Source organism: Indicator indicator, chromosome 13 (genome assembly GCF_027791375.1).
Source record: "Indicator indicator isolate 239-I01 chromosome 13, UM_Iind_1.1, whole genome shotgun sequence".
NCBI classification, from domain to species: Eukaryota; Metazoa; Chordata; class Aves; order Piciformes; family Indicatoridae; genus Indicator; species Indicator indicator.
Window position 1 is genome coordinate 13,712,810 of NC_072022.1, and position 24,441 is coordinate 13,737,250.

General features: G+C 41.7%; 2 protein-coding genes across 2 annotated transcripts in view; one reads left to right on the top strand and one right to left on the bottom strand.

Annotated features, from left to right (window-relative positions):
• PCCB (propionyl-CoA carboxylase subunit beta) overlaps positions 1–12,099 on the top strand; it is a 28,472-nt gene extending 16,373 nt beyond the window's left edge. The window contains exons 9-15 of the mRNA XM_054385804.1: positions 1,765–1,846; positions 3,930–4,053; positions 5,405–5,512; positions 8,759–8,859; positions 9,971–10,069; positions 10,923–11,016; positions 11,856–12,099. Coding sequence (XP_054241779.1) covers positions 1,765–1,846; positions 3,930–4,053; positions 5,405–5,512; positions 8,759–8,859; positions 9,971–10,069; positions 10,923–11,016; positions 11,856–11,977 — 730 coding nt within the window. The 3' untranslated portion in view covers positions 11,978–12,099. The remainder of the gene's footprint in view (positions 1–1,764; positions 1,847–3,929; positions 4,054–5,404; positions 5,513–8,758; positions 8,860–9,970; positions 10,070–10,922; positions 11,017–11,855) is intronic.
• A 4,716-nt stretch (positions 12,100–16,815) lies between these two features.
• The window catches only part of STAG1 (stromal antigen 1), a 137,411-nt gene continuing 129,785 nt past the window's right edge, over positions 16,816–24,441 (bottom strand). Inside the window, exons 29-33 of the mRNA XM_054386236.1 lie at positions 22,609–22,780; positions 19,672–19,782; positions 18,671–18,785; positions 16,946–17,026; positions 16,816–16,846 (exon numbers count right to left, since the gene is read on the bottom strand). Coding sequence (XP_054242211.1) covers positions 16,823–16,846; positions 16,946–17,026; positions 18,671–18,785; positions 19,672–19,782; positions 22,609–22,780 — 503 coding nt within the window. The 3' untranslated portion in view covers positions 16,816–16,822. The remainder of the gene's footprint in view (positions 16,847–16,945; positions 17,027–18,670; positions 18,786–19,671; positions 19,783–22,608; positions 22,781–24,441) is intronic.

The window sequence follows — 24,441 nt, forward strand, 5'->3', positions numbered from 1 at the left end:
CTTCCCTTATCCTTTGGGGTATCACAGATAGTGGACAGAACTTGGAGCACATTATGGACAAAAAAATGTTTTACAGTCTTCTGTAGCTTTTGGGGTTTAGTATGTTAAAATTGGTTGCTTTCATCAGGTTAAGGTTTCATGGTATTTTATGGAAATACTTGCAAGCAATACTCTTATTAATCATGTGGAAAAAATCCTTGAAGTGTTGATGTCAATTGTATTCTATTTATAGATATATCCCTTAACCTCTCAGCAAGGAATTGTGCCTCCCTAGTCCTGTGTATGTGAGGGATCATAGAGACAGCTCTGGGGCTTGCATTATTAATTTTTGTCTGATTTTGACAAATGCAGATCACTTCCTTTGGGTTTAAATTGGTGTCTAGAGCCTTGTGTTGTCTTGTTTTAAATATACTAGATCACAGCATTGTTAAAGTAGTAATTCAGGAAGAGCTCCACAGAAGCACCATTTATAACAAATATAGATTGGTGTTTTTTTATGGCATAGCACAAATGTAATACTCCCTGAAGTCTTCTCAGTGGTGACTCATAAAAACTGACACCCCCTCACTGGGACTGTGAATTAATTCAGAGACCCAGTGAATGCTAACATTTGCAGGTCCTTAATGAAGCAAATATAATCCAAGCTGGAGTTAACTGATAGTGTCAGCTACTAAGGGAGGCAGCATTTCTGTTAAATGTAAAGCTCCACATGAGCTTTTAACCCTGTTAAGCAGAGTAACAGTAAAGATTTTTAAACTCAGCCATTTAACCAGCCTTTGGATTTAACTGTGAAAACAAAAGTGCAGTAGATCCAAGCATATGACAGGAAACCTTGCTCTGCCATTGGGAGAAACCATTTTGCCCATCCAGCTGCAGGGACTGGAGCTGCTGGCTAAGCAGACGCTTCTGCCACTTGACACTTGTGCTACCAAATCCATTTCCCCATGGCCAAATTGTGCCCTAACAGTGTTCCATGTGCCTCCAGTGTCCGCTGCAGACTGCCATGTCCAGCATTAGGACGTCCCAGTATGATGCTCTCTATGGATTGTTTGGCTTCTCTAGTCAAAGAGGAGAAAGAGAATGCTTTGGGTTGGAAGGGATCTTTAAAGGTATTCCAGTCCAACCCCCTCTGCAGTCAGCAAGGGCATCCCCAACTAGAGCACATTGCTCAGAACCCTGTCCATCCTGACCTTAAATATTTCCAGGCATGGGGCACCTACCACCTCTCCAGGCAACCTAGGCCATGTGTGTTTCACCATCCTCACTGTACAAAAATTCTTTCTTAGATCTAGTCTAAATCTTCCCTATCTTAGTTTAAACCCATCAGCCCTTGTCCTGCCACAACAGGTCCTGCTAAAATGTCTGTTCCCAGTTGTCTTAAAGGCCTCTTTTAGGTACCGAAAGACCATCATAAGGTCTGCCTGGAGCTTTCTCTTCTCTAGGCTGTCACTAGCTGTCTCAGCCTGTCCTCACAGCAGAGGGGTTCCAGCCCACTTTTCAGGACATGGTTTCCTAAGCAGAGGTGCCTATAGAAGGGAAGGTGTCAGGAATCTAGATACTGGCCAGGCTTTTGTCCTGGAGTGTGTGGGCTTAGTGGCTTGAGCTACAACTGTCTGAGATGAAGAGGCCTGTTTCTTTTTCCTTCATATTTGAAAAGCAGTTTCCATGAAGTCCCAGAGGGATAGAATTGTTTATCCAAGTTCTTGGGCTTGGTGTTTATATGCTCTGAAAATACTGTTGCTCACGCTTACTTATTGTCTGCAGTGACCGTTTGGTTCCTGAGCTGGACACAGTTGTCCCAACTGAATCTACTAAAGCCTATGACATGCTGGATATCATACACTCTGTAAGTCTGCTAGCCTGAGCACTGCTATATTCACATGAATCTCTCACTTGTGTCTAAATAAGTGAAAGAAACCAGTAGAATGATGCTGAAGATAATTTTTGTTTGTTTGGGGTTTTTTTTTTTTAGTCTTCACAAGTTACTTTTTTCATCTTTGGAATAGTGATTAAAAAACCAACTAAACAAAAACTTGCAGGAAAATAGCTTTTTAGCAGATGAAAGTAATGCTAAGATTTGTTTCCAGGATTTATCTTGTGCTGCATGCATAACTACAGATGGAACATGGCTGTAAATCAGTTTCCTCTCTGGGCCCAAAATCTCCTCCCTTGAGTTCCATTACTTGCCCTCTTCCCTGCACCTTGTTATTACCGTCTTGGATTCTGTCACTTTGTTATAAAATGTAATCAATTACATTCAAAGATTGACCTTTCTCTATTTAGTCTAAAAGACAGTTATCTACAGGGACAGTACAAGAATATATATGTACATATATATGTGTGTATGAAATACGTGTATTATCTTACAACTCAAGCACTCAGAAGGTTGGAAACTCCAATGTTAAAGTTTCCTTAAGTGACGCAGATCTCCTGGGAGGGCAGCAGTGAAGGAAACATCTTACAGCTTCAAAAAAACCCACTTCAAATCCTAATGACTTTCAAAGAAAGCCAGTATTGCAATGTATAAATAATAGAGGTTTTATTAAAGCAGCATAAACAATGCTGGCAATTCTCTTGCCTAACTTTTAAGACTTCTTCCAATGTTGACAACTTAGTACATTGTAAAGACTTGCAAGGAGAACAGTGTCATAAAAGAATTTTTATCATGGGAAGATGTTACAGGCCCTTGTAGACCGCTCTTGACAGTCCATATTTTGAGTATTAACTTTCGCAGCTTCTGCTGCTCAGGTGTTAATCAGCAGGTGACCCAGTGTTCTGAGGTGGATTATGAAGCTAGGGATAACTCCATTTCACAGGCAGCACATACAAATGGGGGGAGTCCAGCTGTGTTAGTAGGAACCTTGCAAACTTCTCCCTTTTGCTGTTCTATTTGACTGTCTCTCCCCACACACTCATTCAGCCAACATGTTTCAGCCTGCAAGTGGCTGCATTTGGACTCATTGTAGAGGAGAAGGCAAGCTCAGGATGGTTTTTTTCTTCCATTCTGGTTTTCAGCACTACCTATTGTTCAAGCTGGTGGCATTTAAAAAAAAAAAAAGTGAATTAGGAAAAAAAACCCAAACACTCCACAGACTTTGAGAAGCATTGAGGAAAGAAAGAAAACTATTTTAATACTTATTTTTCACAACTTGTCATTTGCCTCAGTTTCATAAATGACTGGCAAACTGCACTCTGCATAGGCAGAGTTGTCATAAACAGCTGCAAACAAGGAGTTCTAGAGGAAGCCAGCAGGCAGCCATGTGTAGGTGTCGCTACTGCTCCATCTGTAATTATGATCTCTTTTGAGCGTGGGGATTTTGATCCTGCTTTATACACTGGTGGATGTCAGTGTGGAGCACACACTGGAACCTCGACACCCAGCTAGGAGTGGAGCTACCACGGATGGGTGATTCCAGATAGATGTGGTGGATGTACTGCCTCTGTTCCTCTACTGCAGATAAGTGTTCTCTGTTTTGTCTGCTGTGTATACCCTCAGTGTCTTTGGGGCAGATGGACATACCAGAGCATGCTCTATGAAGTACAATTTCCTTGTTCTTACTGGAATTGTTCTTTAAAAGTGTCGTTTGCTAGTAATTAAGGTGTGAGAGACATTCTTAACAGCTGATTTGAAGTTTTAATTTGTTACAAGCTAGGGAAAAAGACTCACTATAGAGGAAATGCAAAGATGGAATGCTTAGGTGGCATTTCTGATAATAAGTCCAGTACTGTCTACTTCTAGGAATGAAGGCTGCAAAGACTAAAAGGTTTTTTTTCTTCACTTCTATTAAATTCTGAAGTGCTTTATAAATGTTTTAGAAATTCTGATCCAAGGTAACTCATTTTGTGTTTGCCTGTGTGTATAAATATCCACATCTATGTATATGTGTTTCTGTCCTCATAAGGGCTCTGCCTAACTCTCACCCTTGCAGATTGTGGATGAAAGGGAGTTCTTCGAGATCATGCCTTCCTACGCCAGAAACATAGTTGTTGGATTTGCCAGGATGAATGGACGAACGGTTGGGATAGTTGGCAACCAACCCAAAGTAGCATCAGGTTAGAGTTGGCTGTACTAGTCCAGTGTGACAGTTCTTTAACAGCGGGTTTTAATTACATGCTTTGTCAGGCCCTCTTGCTATGAGGTTAACTGATCATGTTTAGTATGATCCACTTGTTCTCTATCTTTTTTTTTTTTTTGGTCTTGAATCTGTAGTGCAGCTGTGAAGTTATAAAGGTAATTGAAAATCAGTTAAGTTCTTCAGTGGGTCCAATGAGCTGAGCTTGCTCACAGATAATGAAATGGCTGCTGTGTTCAGCACAAAAGGAGTGGTAGGAGCACTCCTAGGAGTGGTAGGAGGCAGAGAGGGTAGAAGACCATCACTTATTTGGCATCAGCCTGCCATTAAGTGGATTAAGCAGGAGATAGGAACTGCATACTTAATTCTACAGCATTAAAATGCCTAAAACTCAGCTGTAGGGTGAGGTAACTTCTTTCTCTCTGTCAGCTTGCTATAGCAAGAATAATGCAAAGCTTTCAGACGCACAAGTGTCTGAAAAAAAGTGGGGCTCTTGACCTCAAATCATTTAGATACAAAGGTACAAAGTGTAGCTGTAGCTAAAATCAGCTTTGTAATTGTCAAAGGATTTTGCTTTCTGTCCTTAACTAGGTAGTTTCTGAAGAGACTTTCATCAAGCAGAACTTTGTGTTGCTTCTCATTTTTAATTTTTGTGCCTTTTTATTTGGAAAAATCACAGATGACCCAGTATGATGTTTTATTATTTTGTAATCTTTAAAACATAGGCCTTAGCGAGATACTAAACAGAAGGTAAATTTTAATATTACTTTAGTCTTTATTTGATATTATCAATTTTAACAAAGATCACACAAAATGTGTTTTGGCTTAATAGAGTAGCACATAAAGTAAGTGGCACTGGAACAGCACAGAAATGCTTTGCAGCATGTGCTGATCTTTCTCAGTATTAGTGGATCATTTAAAGCTGTAGGTTGATTTTTTTTGTGTGTGTGTGTTCTCATTTTGATTAGTGTTTGTTGTGTTGTTTTTTGGTTTTGTTGGTTTTTTTTGACTGAGCACTCTAGCCTTTCACTATGACTGATCTGAAAAATATCAATAAAATTACAGGAAAATAAATTGCAGTAATAGAAATACTTTAAAGTGCTAATTTTAGGGACAGAATCTCTCTGGTAGCAATCAGTGCCTGTTAAATGTAGGATGTGCTCTAATCTTAGCGCTAAACCATCAGACTTCATGGCAGGTTATCTCTGCATTATCTACAGATAAGGTTTTCTTTTGTGTTGTTTAAAAAGACAATATAGCTAAAAGGATGATTTTCAGGTTGCTATTAGCAGATCACTGGAATTTTGAACATTTTATTTTCTTAACTTTAGGGTGCTTAGACATAAATTCTTCAGTGAAGGGAGCCCGCTTTGTTCGTTTCTGTGATGCTTTCAACATACCACTGATTACCTTTGTGGATGTTCCTGGATTTTTGCCAGGTATGCCTTGCCATTCTATTTCAGCTCCTTGTAGGGGGGTGGTGGTGTTAAAAACCCATTAAAAAAGCTCTGTGAGAAGATCTTTAGGAGATACTAAGATTTAAAACCCCACTTTTGGAGACAGAAACTCTACTCTAAGTAGAGTAGTCCTCACAAAAGTCTACTGAAATGTGCAAATAAACTGCAGGAAAAATGAAATCATTCCCTGACTTCTGCCACTACTTCAAAGTGTGGGACCAGAGGTCCCTGCTAAGACTGGCCTCTTGAGAGGCAGTGAAAGCAGACCAGCATGCTGCTTCTGAGCCTTCTGGGCAGCATGGCTGATGCTCTGGTGGGCAGAGAGGCCACTGGTCAAAGCCATGCTAGGAAAGGCAGTTGAGGGCATCCTGAAGATGCATTCCAACCAAATGTGCTCAGCATTCAAGTTAACTGAACTAAATCTTGGCCCGTGTTGCTATCCAGGCTTTGCTACAGGAAGAGACACTGTCCACTTCTGCCAGCTTCATCTGCTCTACTTAATGCCCCAATGTATAAAAGGATGAGGCTGTAGGGGAAGAAAGTAATTCTTTGCTTGCCATTGATTGTTACATGCAACCCTGTATCTTAGAATCGCTGAATTGTTTGGGTTGGAAAAGACTTTTGAAGTCATCAAGTCCAACCAGTATCTAACTCTACCAACTCTGCTGCTAAACTATGTCCCTCAGCACCACATCTCTGCCTCTTTGAAACACCTTCAGGGATGGGGATTCAACCACCTCTTTGGGGATCCTGTCCCAGTCTTTGATAACCCTTTCAGGGAAAAAGTTTCTTCTAATATCAAACCTGAACCTCACCTGGTGCAACTCGAGACCATTCCCTCTTGTCCTGCCACGTGGCCCTAGGGAGAAGCTGAGGGACATGGTTTAGCACCAGACTTGGTAGAGTTAGATAATTGTTGGACTCAATGATATTAAAGGTTTCTTCTAATCAAAATGATTCCATGATAAGAGACCAAGCCCCACCTGGCTCCAGCCTCCTTTCAGGAAGTTGTAGAGAGCAAGATGGTCTCCCCTCAGCCTCCTTTTCTCAATACTAAACAACCCTAGTTCCCTCTGCTGCTCCTCACCAGACCTGTTCTCCAGACCCTTCACCTGCTGTGCTTCTCTGGATCCACTCTGACACGTCAGTGTCGTTCTTGTAGTGAGGGGCCCCAAGCTGAGCACAGGTTCTTTCATGGTCCAAGGCATTTTTATTTTTCAGAGGAAAAATGCCTGTGATTTAGAAGCTTTGGATAAATCATTCAGGAAAGGTCTGAGATCAGACAGCATAAGCTGTAGGAACAGTTAATGTTCCAATGAGCTGTTAGAAAACAGGCTGTGAGAGGAGTAGGAATGTTACACTGATAAACATGGTAAGTCTTTCATACAGTTGAATATAAGGTTAATATTGTTGCATAAAGCAAGGTTTAACCTCGAGGCTTTTACTGCTGTCAAACCATCAAAATACCACCAGTCACGATTCCAGTTCTTATTTTAATCCAATGTGCTCAGATTGTTTTAACGATGAGGCACTGCAGAAGGTGTTAATAGAACCTTCCTCTGTCCTGTCCTCTCTCCTTTCTCTCCTGCTATAGAGACACCCTCCTCATCCCAGGTGACCAAGTTCACTTCAGAGGCCACTACTGGAATCTAGATTGGGACAGCTGCTCAGATCCAAGCACAAAGATATTTCATGTATCTGATTAGAAATAGAAACTTAGGTGTTGTGCATTGGTTTGAAAGTAAACAAATCAGAGAAACTTAGATGAGGAGATCTGAGACTTTGTAGTGATCCATAATGGATGTATTTTAAGGGCTTTGGCAAGCTTAGTACATTGGCACTAGAAGGTTCAAATTCTGAGGGTGGGTGCCCTCACCTCTCTGTTCAGCACAGAAGAATGAATTTGTCACGGTGGGTTCCCAGAGGTGTGTGACCCAAATGCTTTAAACAACCCCCAGCTATACAGGTGTGCAGAGAGATGACATTTAAGGCATTCATAACCTGCATCTGGATAAACCCACATGTTCAGAACAAGCCTGGGAGTGAATCTATGACCAGAACAGAGTTTATATTAATTGTCCATGGATGGCAGTGTGAACAGTTCCAGTAACAACTGCATGAGCTTACCGTTGGAGTATTTTAAGTGACTGGCTACTCTGTTCCAAGTGTGAATGAGAAATTGAGGCTGGGACTAGATCACAGGGTCTGTGAGTGCTCCCCAGCTTCTGAGCATCTCAGCTGTGTTCAGACCACTTCTTGGGGTCAGAAGATGCAGTTCTGATTGCTGCTGCTGGAAAGGTTCTGCAGGTTTGACAAGTCCCACTGGCTGGAGGGAAATACAAGAACCAAAAGTGAAATTGCAGTTGAGAACAGACACTTGTAAGTGTAGGTGTAAATTATTAGACACTCAAATTACACTTGAGGACAAACTATTACAATCAAGCCACCAAAAAGACTACCAAAGAAGTTATTACCCACCTCTCCCAAATTATTTACATTTATTCTTTAAAAAGTCCCACAGTATTCTAAGAGGTTGTCTCAGGTGCTGAAAACAAAAGTCAGTAGGTAGATAAACGACTAGAAAATAACTGTAGAGTTACATCCAGTGGTCTGAAAGTCAGATCCTGGCAATGAAGTACAGGAAGTTGCGTTTTCCACGATGGTGTGTTTGGGACAGAGCTATGTTGAATGTGCTGTCACACAAATGGCTTGCATTCATGGCTGCTGCAGAAGCAGCTGCTGTGAGAATCCTTAAAGGGGAGTTAATGCTCTGTCTCTTAAGGTCCATCACCTTGGGCTTGCTTGAAGGAAAACCAGGATCAGTTTTTGGTGTGATAGCCAAGCTGCCTTTCAGTATGGCCTAGAAAAAAAGGGAGTTTGGGAGGGTGGGTTTATGAGGAAGTGAATTTAGGTTGTGTTGGTCACTGCTTGTCACGTTTGGAGTCTTCAAAATGATTTAACTGTATTTTATACCTAGGGTGATACCATCTGGTGAGTGTTCTGGTTCTGTGACCTTATAGAGATATAGATGCTGATTTTGGCAAGAGATTTTTTTGGTAGAGCTGCTCAGTACTTTATGAAGAACCTTGCCTTAATAATACATTCTCCTGGACATGAACATGGCTCTAGCTGTTGTTAAGTTTGCTGCCAACTGGTGATGCCAATTGCTAAACAGCTTATGGGGTTTGTGATTCCCTAGAACAAGAAAACCCTATCTGTCAATTTTAGGTACAGCTCAGGAGTATGGTGGAATCATACGTCATGGTGCAAAGCTATTGTTTGCCTTTGCAGAAGCAACTGTGCCTAAAATCACTATCATCACCAGAAAGGTGAGTTGGCACAAGCCCATGGGATTCTTCTAGAGTTCTCGTCTTCACATTTGTGAAGCTTTGTCTGTCCCACTTTGTGCTTTGTATCGTTGCCATGTCTCTGCTTGTCCCATCTGGTAACACCTTTTCATGTCATGTTACAAGAGGTCATTTCTTCTATTCTCAGACTATTACCTCAGCTCCTTAATTCCTTTTGTCTTTACACTGATGTGTTTCTGCTCTTCGCTTTCTTCCTGGAATGCTTTCAATCAAGTGCTTGTCCTGTCACCTGGCTTGTCTCACTGAGGACCTGCCATCTGTCTGCACACAGTAAATCTTTCTCTGTTCTTGCCACTGCAGTCTTGTTTTCCAAAACCTGCCATCTTTACAGATTGAAAGCTTGTGTGGTTCCTCTTCCATAGACTTTTGCCATAGTTTACTTTGTTTTCTGTGTTTCTTTTTTTCTTTAAGGTGCCTGACACGGTGCTGCTGTAAGTGCTGGGTCCTAAAGTTTAGCTTTTTCTGTGTGGTGCTGGGCTGCCCCCCTTGCTTGTTTTTCTGATAGGCTTTTGAGTTCTTACAGCAGAAGAAAAAGACCTTTCCTTTTTTCTGTCCTTTCGCTTTCTCTCATTTTTCTGAGTATTACCATCCTTTGTCTTCCAAGCTTGCAGCATTGTTGCAGTTTTCAGCAATGCCTTGAAGCAGACTGTGCTGCAGTTTGCTCTGCAGTATCTGTTCATCACTGCTGTCTGGACCACTTCCAGAGTGGAGCTCTGCAGAGTCAGAGTGCTGCATTCCCGGCCTGGAAATTCCAGGAGCATGTTGACTGGTTGGTTTGTGTGCATATGCAGGGTGCAGGCTGGGGCCTGCTTTTCCAGGTGTGTGCCAGTTCCTCTCTACCTGCTATCAAGAATGGTCTCAGATACCAGCAGCCCTTTTCTCCTTGCTCTTTTGTGGTTCTAGATGAAGAAACATCTATTCTAAGGGGATTGCTGTAGCAAAATGGAGATGCTTGTGCTCTCCTTCAGGTAAAATCTAGCTCCTTTGCAACAGTAAAGGATACAAGACGTATAGAGGCTACTGCTGCTGTGACGTCACTCCACACTCATTTATCCCCTAATTTTCCTTCCAGGCCTATGGGGGTGCCTATGATGTGATGAGCTCAAAGCATTTAAGAGGAGATGCAAATTATGCCTGGCCTACTGCAGAAGTGGCAGTGATGGGAGCAAAGGTAAATCCAGGCTGTCACACTGGTGTGCAGCAGCCATCAGCCCCTAGCAAAATGCAGGCCCTGAGGTGGCCTAGAACATCTGGAAAGCAGGTCATCTGGAGGCACATTCATAGAAATGTTCTATTTAATGTCTTTATGCATGTCCTGGATGAGGGCATTGAGGCACCCTCAGTCAGTTTGCAGATGACACTAAGCTGGGACAGAGTGTTGATCTGCTTGAGGGCAGGAAGGCTTTACAGAGGGACCTGGGCAGGCTGGATCATTGGGCTGAGGTCAGTGGCATGACGTTCAATAAGGCTAAGTTCTGGGTCTTGCACTTAAGTCACAACAAGTCTAGGCTTGGGGTAGTGTGGCTGCAAAGCTGCTCAGCAGAGAAAGACCTAGTGGTGTTCACTGACAGCAGCTGAAGATGAGCCAGTGTGTGCCCAGGTGGCCAAGAAGGCCAACAGCATCCCAGTCCTGGATCAGAGATAGTGTGATGAGCGGGACCAGGGAAGTGATAGGATGAGAGGAAATGGCCTCAAGTGCAGTGGGTGGGGGAGGGGTTTAGGCTGGACATGAGAAGAAACTTCTCTGAAAGGGTTCTTGACTGGAACAGGCTCCCCAAGAAGGTGGTTGAATGCCCATCCTTTGAGGTGCTTAGAAGAGGCAGAGATGTGGTGCCGAGTAGCATGGTTTAGTGGTGATCTGGCAGTGCTGGGTTAACGGTTGGATTTGATGATCTTAAAGGCCTTTTCCAAACCAAACGATTCTGATTCTATACTGTGGTGGCAGGCAGGGGCTGGTAAAGTAGACAGCTGTCCTCGGTATGGGCTGAATTACTGTCACTGACCTGTAGGCCTTATCTCTCTAGGGTGCTGTCCAGATCATTTTCAGAGGAAAAGAGGCAAATGCAGAAGCAGAATATGTAGAGAAGTTTGCAAACCCCTTCCCAGCAGCCATGAGAGGTATGGTTATCTTAACACATTGTGTCCCATGAGTTTATCATTGCACTATGATAAATTTAGTTTGCAGCCACTGAGGAAACTTTGTGCTAATGAGTAAGTTATCTAGTCAGCCTTTTCCTTAAAATACAGGTGCTCTGACAGGCTGATTGACAATCCTAGATGCAGACTAGTGACCCTAACCTTAGTAATGTTCTTGCTTCTGAGTTTTGCTTCTAGCTTTGAAGCATTAACTGGGCTCTGGAAGGTAGTGCTGTGGACTTCTGGAGTTAGCTGTTTCCAGTTATGCTGGCTTGCTCTATTGATTTGGTTTGTACTTCACTTAAATCCCCTTAAGAGGAGAGACTGAGCCAAGCTCTTTTCCACAACAGCCAGTATGTACAGCATTGCTCCTTCTGGTTTTACAACAGACTGTCTGTTACTGCTGTCTGAGCTAAGAAAAACCCAGACTCCTGTGTGTGCAGAGTCAAGGGATGTCTCTTCTGATCAACACCTGTGAACCTTGGGATCAGACTGAGAGTAGAAAATGGAAGGAGATGGTATATCTTAAACTTTGCAGTACAGGTGAAGCACTTGGGGAGTAAAGCCCCCTCCTTAACATCTTTTGTCTTGCCAACTGTTGCAAAAATGAACCTCCCCTCTGTCTGTAATTGAAACCCTATCTGCAGAGGGACATATCCTTTTCAGGCACTTGTGAATTATTTTTAAGTTAATTTGTAACTTGTGAACTGTTTATTACAAACAATGTTGGGGATTTTGCTAATTTACATTGCAACATAGGTAGAGAAGGCTGACAGGCAAACACTTCATCGTTGGTTTGTTGGTTTTGTTTTTTTTCACAGGGTTTGTTGATGATATCATCCAACCTTCGACCACCCGCAGGCGCATCTGCCATGACCTAGAGGTGCTGGCCAGTAAAACACAGTCCAGTCCCTGGAAGAAGCATGCCAACATCCCACTGTGAGTGTGAGGAGGAGCCTTGCCATGCTGGGTGATGTGGCAGTAGTCTGATCACATATATTCTGTTTCAGTGGAGGTCTACTTTGCATTGGAAATATTCCTTTTGATTTTGCTAATGACTATCAATAAATCACAGTATACAGATCTCATGTAATCTGAGGTCTTATCAGTTCATCTCTGTAAACCTTTTTTGGTGGGTTAATAATGAACACAAACTGCAGTGCCTGCTGCAGACCAGCTGTTACGAATTGCTCAAGGTCAAATGCTGCTTTGGCTCCTACATTCTGTAGGGCCTGGAGGTGGCTCAGACAGGCAGAGCTGGAGTAATCTGTCTCTGCCCTGTGGAGTTCAGTGTAGCCCTAGGTCCTAGTCTCACTGTACTTCCTGCAGCACAGACTCACGGAGAGAAAACTGTGAGCTTGGATTTTGGTGTACTGTGGAATCAGGCTTTGTTGATGTCAGACTAACTTGTTCTGTTCCTCTGCTACGCTGTCTTGAGCTGCAACTCTTACATGCTGGCTTCAGGAGCACTGGGCTTCAGGTTGTATCTGTGACCTCTAGCCTGCATACACAGGTGGGATGAAAAAGATGGAACTAGCCTTCTCTTGCAGAAGAGGAGCCCAAACTGGGAAAAGAGCAGTTCTAGTGGGACATACAATTTTTTTTCTACATTAGCAGACCTCCAGAGGCCCATTCTAGCCTAATTTTCTTCTATGATTATTTGTCAGATTTGCAAGGCCCCACTACAGTACATGTTGCTATGAGTTGTTGCCCTGGGCCCTGTGCTCACTCTGCTCATTAGAACCTGCGTTTTACAGCCTCAGAAGGCAGTAACAGCTACTGTCATGTTTAGCACTGCTGCAAACAGCTGCCAAACACCTGAAGTCATGTAATGATCTGTTTTAAGTAACCTCAGCAGTTAATGGCACAGTACCTGCACACCAAGGTTCCTTCTGCTCACTCCCCAAGCAAGCACCTGAAGTGGAAGAAAGGTAAGATGGTGACTGCCCAGGTGAGTACTGTCATGGTGCTTGGAGTCTGTACCTGGGCAACAGGGGGGGAAGGCAAATAAAAATCATCTGAAACAAAGCAGAACAGAAGGAGCGTTTCAAGCAGGAGTGCCAGCTCCACAGGCTTCTGCAATAGCTAGAGGCAATGCACAGTCAGGCAGACTGTCCTGGCTGCAAAAACGTTTAAACTGCCTGCATGGATGTAGCTCAGCAGAAATGCCTGCCCTGAGCCAATGCCTGTATTGCTGCCCCAGGGAACAGAGTTGGCTGCAGCAACAAGAGAAAGGAAACTGAAATGTTACCATGTTGGAGGTCATTGCCATGAAGTAAGTTCTTAGTTAATTGTGAGAATAGGTGTAATGTTTGTGAGGATCAGGAGAACTTTCCAGAGGTAATTAGTAGCCCAGTGGCTGGTGGCTGTCCCATAGTTAGAGGCAAGAGCTGCCTTCTGTGACCTGATACACATGTAGTTTCTTCAGCCTCCCCTAAGTCAGGAGGAGACAGTAAATGAGAAACCAAATTGCCATTGTCACAAAGGAAAAAGTAAATCTTTCTTAACTATCTCCTAATCTCCATTAGTTCTATAGACTTCATCCTTGGTCTCTTACCAGCCGAAGAATTTGGCTTTTATATCCTCTTGATTTCCAAGCAGTCAGTTGCTCTAACAGCTTTGGAAACACACTGGAAAGCTGATATGGCTGTGCTAATCAGCATTCTCTTGAATTTCAGTTACCTGCAGAAACAACAGGTAAAACATCAAATCGTTTCAAGAGCAGCCTTTGAACTTAAAAGCATGACAGGTTACTTACTGTGTTCCAAAGTGCATCAGGAGTTGAGCATAACTTAGTTGGAGAGGTAGCGTTCAGGCTCGGTTTCAGGAGTGCAGTTCAGACCTTGAAGCCTATCCCTGTTCCTCACCTCCTGCCATCTTGTTACTTTGTCTGACTCAGATGATTTTTCTTTAGGAAGTGGGCCAGATGATAAATCAATTTTCTGTCGCACTACAGAGATGAAATCATTCATGGGTTGGACAAAAATAGCACCTTTCTCTCTGAGACATGGGAATAACAAGAGGATGTTTTGTGAAACTCCGTTTAGCCCAGCTGGCTGTCAGACCTTCCAAGCCTTTACCATTGCTGTTTCTTCCCACATGGTGCAGTTCACTTCCCAAGTATGGGACAGGATGGTGACATTTTTCTCAAGATTTGGGAGACTTCAAACAGTAACAAGTTTTAATACTGCAGCTCTCCCAACTTGTGTGATGACTTACCAGAGATCCACAGCAGTCTCACAATAACCCTGCCCCAGATCAACCAAAACCCAAAAACATACCACAGTGCAGGAAAAAAAGAAGAAAAAGACCAGACAGGGTTTTCCTTTGCTCTGAGGCAGAAGGGGTTAGGTACCTGTACAGAATCTGGTGGTGAGGCCTGGACTACCTGAGAATGTCCTTGCAGTGCTTCCTTTGGCTCCTGATAAATGGGATGACAAGATGTGATGGTCCAAACGAGCATTTAAAAGAAAGTTAATAGTGAAGAGGGTGCTCATCATACTCATGATTTCGAATAGTTTATTAAATGAAAGGTGAAGCATCAGTTTTAGATTGTACAAAAGGAAAAAAAAAAACCTCATATTGTAAATGTACAATTTACAGAATTACTAGCAAAACCAATCAAGGAGACACTCAATAATACAAAAACCTATTGACTGCAAACTGAACTGGAAACCCATTGCAGGTACCGTGATCATAAATGTTTGTTATACAGTATTCTACAATGTTAAATTAGGAATCAGTTTTCCATACAGAAGACTGTGAAGCACAAGGTTCGTCTGAGACTATGACTCAAACCAGGCAGCATTTATTATGCTACTATGCTCACAGAGTTATTGTGATGACAATTTAATGCAGCCATTCCTGCCCACCCCCTATTGCTTTAGGGGCTGGACAGTAGCGGAAGGTAGGTAATGTGCTTTGCTAAAGTTCCATCTGCTTCTCAGTTGTTATACATTACCCAACCAACATCTGAGGAACAGCTGAACTGCCTAGTGAAACATTTTTGGCAACCATGTCTGAGAACTGCAGGTATTGTAAGAAACAAACGTCGGCTGAGTGAAATGCTGTGCTGGTTTGTTTTTAAAATTAGATTATTTCCCTCCCAGCAAGCAAGTACTGGGCATTAATGTTGCTTTGTTTTTCAGTAAGCTTGTAACAGGGAAAAAAAAAGCTCCATAATTATTTTGCTAAGAAAAGCACCTCCAAAAACTGCTCTGCTCCAAGTGGGTCAATCTATCTCAAATGCTAATATCAGAATGCAGAAAGGAAGATTAACATTTTGGGGCCGATTCTTCGAGATACTAGAGTCAGTGCAAGTTGTGGATGGCCAGCACCTCTGATACCAAGCCAGTTGTAACTAAGTAGCAGCTACTAGGCAGAGTCATAAAATCAAAGCATAATGAAATTCCAAATTGTTGAATGAAGACATTGAAAAATCTCTTACAATGAATTAACTGAAAATGTCCTGGGTTTTTTTGGTGGTTTGGATAATTATTTTTTTAAAAATGTTTTTAACTTTTCTGAAAAATCTCCCCCCCCCCCCCCCAAAGAATTACTCTTAATATGCACAGTTAACACTGAAAATGTAGCTGTATTCCATTGTAAGCTTAAGAACTTCACCATCTAAGCACAAATTTCTATGCAGCACATACAGTACTTCTAACTGGCAAAATTAATTTACAAAAATAGCGCAAAAGGGTATTTATGGCATGGAAAGTAGACTTTTTTTATGGTACAGTTAAAATTGCTTTTAGTATGCTAAAGTGATTCCTTTCCCCCACCCTTGAATTATTTATTTTTTTAATAGGAAAGTTGCTGTTTATGTACCTTGGGTTGGCAGGGCTTGAAGTAGGTAGTAAAAACAGCAAAGTGATTACTTGAGAACCGTTTGTGTGTTTTACTGAGAATACTTTATTTGCTGGTATAAGTTGCTAAAAATGCACAGAGCAAGTACCAATAGAAAATTTACTGGTTTTGTCCCCATGTGCTATATAAAATGAATGTTACACAGTATCTGTTGGAAAAGTGGCTTCATGGACATCTCTTACTTTATGTCCCATTATAAATAAAAATAAATCTTCTCAAGAGTATAAAATCTGGGTTTATCATATCAGAATCTGAAATTTTTTTGGCAGAGATGCACGTCATTAGAATTCTAACCTCTTGTATAAGAGTGTTCTTCTCAATGCCTATGAGAGGATATAAGCGTACCATAATGTTAATCAAATCCAGTGTGTTCAAAAACACTTTTCTGTAGCCAGAATGACCTGCTTATAGCATCATTGCTAGTCAGTGGCTGATAGGCATAGGTTTAATAAAAATGGCTAGCTTTTAAAACATAAAAAGGCAAATGTTAAAACTGTTTTAAATTGTACAGCAGAAAAATAAAGTTTAAAAGTTCTGTCTTCACTCAATGTTGTTTTCAGAAAACATATGTAGAACAGTGTTTATTTTGACAGCTGTCTTAACAATTGAAAACTTCCTCCTTTGTCCAGAGAAAAAAAAAAAAAAAAAACAAAACACCGTATTAGGACAGTCAAGAACAGGGATACAAATGATTTTGTAGGTCAGCCCTTCTGAGGTGACTGGATTGGCCAACATTCCTTTGTGTCATTAAGAAGTTTCTCTTCTTTCTGTCACTACAAAAAGGGATTGACCTCAATCATTTGGTTAAAAATCAAACCGATCACATCAAAAATGTGGTTTTCATACAAGCTATCACAGTATATAGGCCTCTAGCTCTAAACAATAGAGTTCCAAATTTGTAAAATGTCTTCACCAGACTTCAGAACATAGGCATCCCAAATCCCTGGAAAAGGGAGTTAAAAGACAGTCAGTCATTAATGAGGTGTAATGGCAGGCAAAACCAATCTCAGCTAAATGGCAAACAACACTCATAAAGCCTTACTGAATCGTCCTCGATGATAGCTGCGGAGTCAAAGAAGTCTGGCCTCAGCTCAGCCCGCTCCCGCCGGTTTCGCGAGGGTGGCTAGAAAGAGGAGGCAGCCATTTTAGAACATCACAGCAGAGATCTGGGCATCAGGGGTTCCTGGAGCTCTTACACACTCACCTCTTCCTTCACACACCAGCTTTGCATGGATTTCCAGAAAAGCTCCGATACAATTGCAGGCCCTGACAGAGGAAACTACTTCTTAAATTCACCTTATCTTTAAGGAATGAGGCAAAAGCTGATGGATTCTAAAGTGGATTTAAGTCTGTGCTTACGGCTAGGAGCTTGATTAAGGCTCTTGCTGACTTAATGTTGTATTAGGACTGCAGGCCAGACTGTATAAAAACTACAACTGCCTTTATGAAATTTGTAAGTTTATGGTGGAACTTCATAGTCAGAAAATTGATTTATTAAAAAAAGGTACTTAAGAGCTCATGATATTTCTGAGGATTAAACTCTGCATTGTCCTTCCCTAGGAACAAAGAGCAGATGTGAACTTCACAGGCTTGATCAATTCCTTCATTTCCTTGCCTTGGATTACCAACCAAAGAGGGATTTTACTTACTTGATAATCATTTGGATGCCACTAATAACCTCAGTAACAACTGAGTTACTGCCTAAATTTTATTTCCATTCCACAACATTGTAGCCCAGTCCTAAAAAAACCTATGCCTTATTCGTTGGCTATGAAAGGAGAAAGAGGAAACCATAAAACCAGTGAAATGTATATTGCAAACTGTTCCCCTTTCCCATTTTGCAGGGAAAGTATTCTGAACAGAGGCTAGTGAAGTTATAACCTCCACAAAGGAAATCCTGCCTGTAGCCATGCAAGGAGCTGAGGTTGGCATCTGACCTGTCTGGGAGCAATTTCAGTGTAAGTTATCACCTCATACCCACCCACTGCTGCCTGCTCTCCCTTCTGCTATGCCAGCAGAGCTCCATGTACAGCTGTAAACTAATCTGGCCTTGATTAAGGATCTCCCATCCACCCCACCCCACAGAAATCAAAGCATGAGAAAACTGAGGAACAACATGGCTGGATCAGTTTGACCACAATGTGGCTGCATAAACAGCCATGTCAGCAAAAGAGTTGAGGGCTGTGACAAGAGCATAGGGCATACCTTTAGAGACTACTGCTTCCACACTGTTCCTAATGTCAACTAATACCAGAATCAAATGTTGTTACTGAATTTTACAGTCCATTTGTACTCCATGAGGCCAAGCAGGCAGCTTCATGTGGTATTCAATCAGATAGGTCTCCCATCTAATCCCCACCAGCTCTCCTTCAACCCTTGGCTGACTGCATTGCAGAGTCAGATATCCACTTCTTCAGTGCTTCACTAAGAGGGCTGCACTGATGCACCTGATACGCTATAAATCATAACCTGATTCTCACAGATTGGCAAGTCCCAGGTGCATGATGGTGCTTCAGGCAATTGCTACTGCCTGAGTTCAGAACATTAGAGAGGGTAAGTGCTAAGTAACACTCCATGTGTTTCTATGAAAATAGCCATTTGGCCTGAGCCTGCAATTGCAGGTTCTAGGGAGCATTCAGATAATTTCCACTCTTTAATGTTCAGACACTGGGAAATCAGGTGCAAAATTCTGGGTTTTTTTCTGTCTGCACTTCTAGAATTCCTTTTAAATTACCTTTCACCCATTTAAATTATTAAGATTACTGACCAGATCAATGACCATTGTGTCCTCGAATTCTTCATTCATATCCTCTAGCTGACCTCGTGAGGACATCATTACATCTTCAAAGATGGGCTCAGCATCATCTTCCATTAGACCTCGTCTGATTAAATGAAGCAAAGGAAAAAGTCATTCCCAGGCATTTAAATTTCCCAACCATGATCTTACTCATTAGAACAAATGTATAAATCTGATCCTTTAATGCTTTCACATGAAATTGTAGGCTGAGAATCAAGTTGCCCTCTGTGATATTAACTGCAAGAAAATCCTACATAAACCCAAACCTAGCACTTGCAGAGTCTGAAGCAGCGAGTCCCAGGTAATATCATTATAAACAGTAATTAGATTTGTCCCTAGCAAGGAAAGGGCAATAACCTCACTGTGTTTGCTTGCCTTTTTCCAAAAAGGAGTTACACTGTTTGCCAGGATCACTGGTAAATCCCTGAAAATCCAGCAAGGAATCCAAGACCAGTTTCTAACACTGTAAGGGCTTGGTCTCACTAGAGGCTCTGTCGCCCATCCTGAAGGATGTGGCTGGATCATCACCAGAGCACATAGCATCTTGTACCACAGAACACTTCAGCATTCACCCATGTATGTTCCCTCCATTAGCTTAGGACACCTTGGCAAACGATCATGTGGATGGAAGAAGCGTAAACAGGTTCAGAGGAAGATCAGACAACATCTTGGAAGGGGTCAATGGGAATTACTTAGCAGACAAAACATGGAAACCCCCTACAATGGAATCAGTTGAAGGCTGGGAGAGAGTAACAAGGAATTGGGCCATGTCCCTCTGCCCTGTTTACTGCACACCTGCTTGTGGCCATAGTGGCAGACCATGGCCCAGTGTCCCTTCCAGCATTACAGATCTGTTACTCTGCTTTTATTAAAAGGATTTAAAATGTCACAGAAATGTCACCCAAAAAAGAAAAGGTTAACATTGAAAATGTGGCATTGTCATCTAAAATGGTTCTGATCTGAACACTTACACTGCATGCCTCACGCCAGTTCTCCCTTTCATGTAGTTCATTCCTGTCCTGTCCTTTCGATTTAAATCTTCTAGCTTCTGTTGGCCCAGCCAAGGTATCTGCATCTGGGGACTAGCAAACAGAAAGCAGGATTATGACTGAGGGCTCTTGCAGGTTTAAATTGGCTATTGATACCATATCCATCTCCTCAAGCTTTGTGTCTGGCCATGCTTCGGATTAAGATATTTAAATCACATCCATCATTGTACACATACTTTTCTGGATGCCCTTCCATAAGGTGTTTCCTCTCCCTGTACATGCACAGGAATTTCTTCCATTGACTGTAATAAAAACAGCTATATAAAATACATTACTCATCCATTAGGGTGACACACCTCAAGTGGAAGCACTTCTAAAATTAATTTTATTCAATGTGATATCACTGGTTCAGATGAGGCAAAATATGAGCATGAACAGATCTAAATTAATAAAAGGCACACATTTTAAAAATGTCACACAACAAGAAAAAAAAAATACCCTAAGTGTCCAGTCACAGGTAAACCTTCAAGGCTGTACTTTTCATACCATTTAAATCCAGTAGCAGACAGCAGTGCCTTTGGTATGATCTGTGTATTGCAGCACAAAGAAATAGGAGTATGTGAAGTGCTGCTCTGAGCAGCACTGGTTACTGGCTTTTGTTTTATTACACCATCTTGCACTCAACTTGAAACCAACCTATAACAAAATGTTCTTCTGGACATGATTAGCCCCGTTAGATCAGCAACTGATTGTGCCCTGTATTTTGTGTTTTAGTCCTCCTAAACTGACCTGTAGGTAATCTGTGGCAGCTAACTCCAGGATGAAAAGAAATAATTCTCCACTGTCCTTTCACATTGTGAACTTCTACATGGAATCACAGAAAAGGACCTCCAAGATCAAGTCCACGTGTTGACCTAACATCACCATGGACATTAAACCATGTCCATACGTTTGAACACCTCCAGGGATGGTCACTCCACCACCTCCCTGAGCAGACTTTGAGCAAAGAGTTCTCTGCTTGCAGCATTCATCTGAGATAGGAGAAAAGGAAGTTCAAGCCCAGGAAGAAGAGGCTGGTTCAACTTCTGTACCCAGAAAAGGGGAGGGTTCTCCCACAAATTAAGGCAGTGCCTGCTTATCAGGGCTCAAAAGTAAAACACAGTGGCTGGAAGCTGTTCCACTTCCCATAACAAATAAATAGAATCATGGAATTGTTTGGGTTGGAAAAGACCTTTAAGATCATCAAGTCCAACCATTATCTAACATTAACAAGTCTGGTGTTAAACCATGTTACTCAGCACCACATCTCTGCCTCTTTGAAATGCCTCCAAGGATGGAAATTCAGCTACTTTGCTAGGAGCCTGTTCCAGTCTTCAAGAACCCTTTCAGTGGAAGTTTTTTCTAATATCCAACTGAAACCTCCCCTGGTGCAACCTGAGACCATCTTCTCTTGTCCTTGTCAATTATCAGAGAGAAGAAAATAACATCTGCCTCACTACAATCTCCTTTCAAAGAGTTGTACAGAGCAAAGTCTCCCCCGAGCCTCTTTGTCTCCAGACTAAACAACTCCAGTTCCCTCAGCCATTTCTTGGAAGACTGGTTCTCCAGAACATTCAGAGAGAGATTTAACGTAGAGATAGGTGAGATCAAGACGGTCAGAAAGTTAGTTCTGCTTCAGCAGTTTCCTTTGTTTTGTTTTTACTGCAAAGTTTTAAGGTGAAATTAAGAGCCACAGCATCAACTTTATAATCCAGATATTATGGCAACATTTGGCAGATTCTTGACTTCATAAAGGTAAGTAAGAGACAGGAATCCAGACCTCATGTGCCATGGGATTAAGTTCTTTCAAGAGATGCTCTGAGACTGATTAGAATGGGGACTCTTCCTCAGCTGTGTTTTCTTTGTAGCCAGCTGGGATGACCTCCCAGTCTGAAAAGTGTAGGTATGCACAACAGCTTGTAAGTACAACATGGTGGTATACCCATGTAATTTGAAACTGGAGAACATTTTACCTTCCCAGGCAAAATGACCACGATCAATTCTTGCTCTTCAGAAAACACTATGATTAAAGTATGTAGGATGAAGCATAGTTTAGGTTTGAGCAGGGTGAGTGCATGTTTGGGAAGAACTGGGAAACTGGGGAACCTGTATTAAGAAAAACAAGATGAAAAAAAGATGGAGGAAACCAAGAGGCATAATTTGGCTAATTTATACTATACTGTAGTGGTAGAAACCCGATTCATCTGGCCAGCATAATATGACTTTTTTGTAGAGATAGATCAGATGTATTTGCTATAAAAGTTATAAAAATGGCCTCTAAAATAGAGATTGTTAATTCTCTATCTTCAAATTAACAGAAATAGCATGTAATAGCATTCTCTGAAGAATTCTCTATTCTTAAGTAAGTTACTGAGAGATAATAACATATTATCCTCTCTAAACAAGAGGTGATAAAATGGGAGGTGAGTGACCAAAAGTATTGTAATTTAGGGCAAAATAAAACTGCTTGCAGGCAATTACCCCAGAAATAGGAATTACCAGCTCAGCAGCTAGAATTGAAGAGTTTATTTACAAGAAATCACTTAAGATGTCTGGAGAGCCTTAACTGTACTATGACATAGGGCAGAGGGAAAGAGAACATTTTTAGAGAAACAGTTCAGTCCAGCCTGGGGGGACAAACACCAGGAAGATTTCACTGTAATTGCCTGGTTGTGTTATGAGATAATTTTCACATAAGGAATTTCTGCTATGATTTCATTACAATGTGTTTTTCCTGGGAACTGAAAGTAAATGAAGTATTGCTGAGCTGGCAGCCAGGACATTTCCAGTTGTTTTTACAAATGAATGCTGCATGCATGGAGCCACAGATAAGACTGTCATCTGGCTTGCTGTGTTTGACACTGAAAACACAACACTTACTTGTGTAAAAAATCTTGTTCAGATCCCTGCTCCGACTCGTGCTCCTGGATCTGCTCTCCCATTTGTCTAGTGTTCTCTCTCAAGACTGTTGAGGTGAGCTGTGGTGCTTGCAGTGTCCCTGGAGTATGTATGGTTTCATTCCGGCTCAGCCATGAGCCTTCTAGGCTCTCATCTATAAAAAAGAAAAATCTAACATTACTGACAGTTCTGATAATAAACAGTGCAGCATTTATTGCCTTCAGGATCTGCTCAGCCAGCTCACTGAACCAGCATCTTACATCACTAATGGGAGGCTTTCATCTGCTGACACACTTTGATACAGGCAATTTCAGTGGCAGCACTTTCTCCAAATCTGATTTTCAACAATTTAGTGTCTTTTCAAACAACTGTGCCTTTTAAGAGATCAACTGGATTAATATTACAAAGGAGAAATTTGCAGCTCTGATTTGATGTTCTTTCAAGGATGGATTACTTTACTACCAGCTATTCCCAGCAGTACCAACAACTTAAGTAAAAAATATTTAACAAACAAAAAACCCTGACACTGCAAACAAATACTGTACTGCAGCACTACCTAATATTGTTGTTTCTTGCACAGATACAACACAGAAAGTCCCAATTACTGTATTCACAATGTAAATGTAACACCATCAGTGTCAGACGCATGCAGCAAACAAACAGTTAAACACTGAGGATGGAGGATAAAACCTCAAATCTAGTCAGCCTAGATCTTTAGAAACTTTGGTAAGAAGCATTTCAGTGGAGTACAGAGGGGGCATTGGTTGACGTGAGCTCCTAGCAGTGACTTCAGGCAGCATATTCAGAGCTGATGGGAGGACTGGAGATGGAAGGGGACTGACGTCTAAGTGGGATGCTGTGCTCAGATTGGGCAGGGGGCAAACCAGAAAGGAAGGAAGATGGGGGACTTGAGAATGTGACAGAGCAGACAAGTGCATAGGCAAGAGACAGGCAGAAACAAGTGTAAATTGCTGGAGTGAGTGGAAGACGGGAGATGACAAGAAAGGAGAAGAAAAGATCACAGATGTACTAACAAGATGATGTGTGGTGAGAAAGTAGATGGGGGTATCAATGGATCTTTCAGTTTTTCCAATGCCGTTTAATACCCTGTGGGTATAAATGTGCAAGAAGTCCCCTATTCTTCAATTGACTTTTGAACCTTTTTATTTTAGGGATTTTTTTTTTCCTTAAATCCTGTTTATGTTTGATTCCCTTAAGGCATTTTGAAGACATCTCATGGGGCAGATTTACTTTTATGGGGAATGTTCTCCAACCTGAACAGTCTACTGAACCCAATATATTCTGGATTTAGGGGAGAAAGGAACCACAGGGGACTACCAGGATTTAAAGAGAGGTCCCAATTTGTAACTGTTATGCCAGATGAAGATTAAAGCCATAACTTCTGGAAGAGTTCTGAAAGTATGTAAAGATGAAAAAAAAAAAAATCTAAAGATTTGTGTACATACAGACCATCAGTTAATTTGTTCACAAGACTGGTTCCTCACAGCTCAGCTTATACAGATGAGTGAACAGCAAGTACTTGTGCGACTGAACTGAGTAGATGTGGCACTTTGGAACACAGATATTGGGTAGAAGGTTGGACTTGCTGACCTTAGAGATATTTTTCAACCTTTATGGTTCTGTGATTATAATCTCTGATTCTTTCATCATTTTTACATACAAAACAAAGCCTTCTAAAGAAAGGGGAGAGGGAAAAAGGGACAGGAGAGCGAAAAGGGGAGAGAAGAAAAAGGAAGTAACTTCCCAATCTGTATTCCTCAAAATGCATGGTCCTTGAACGTGACCCAGAGCTGT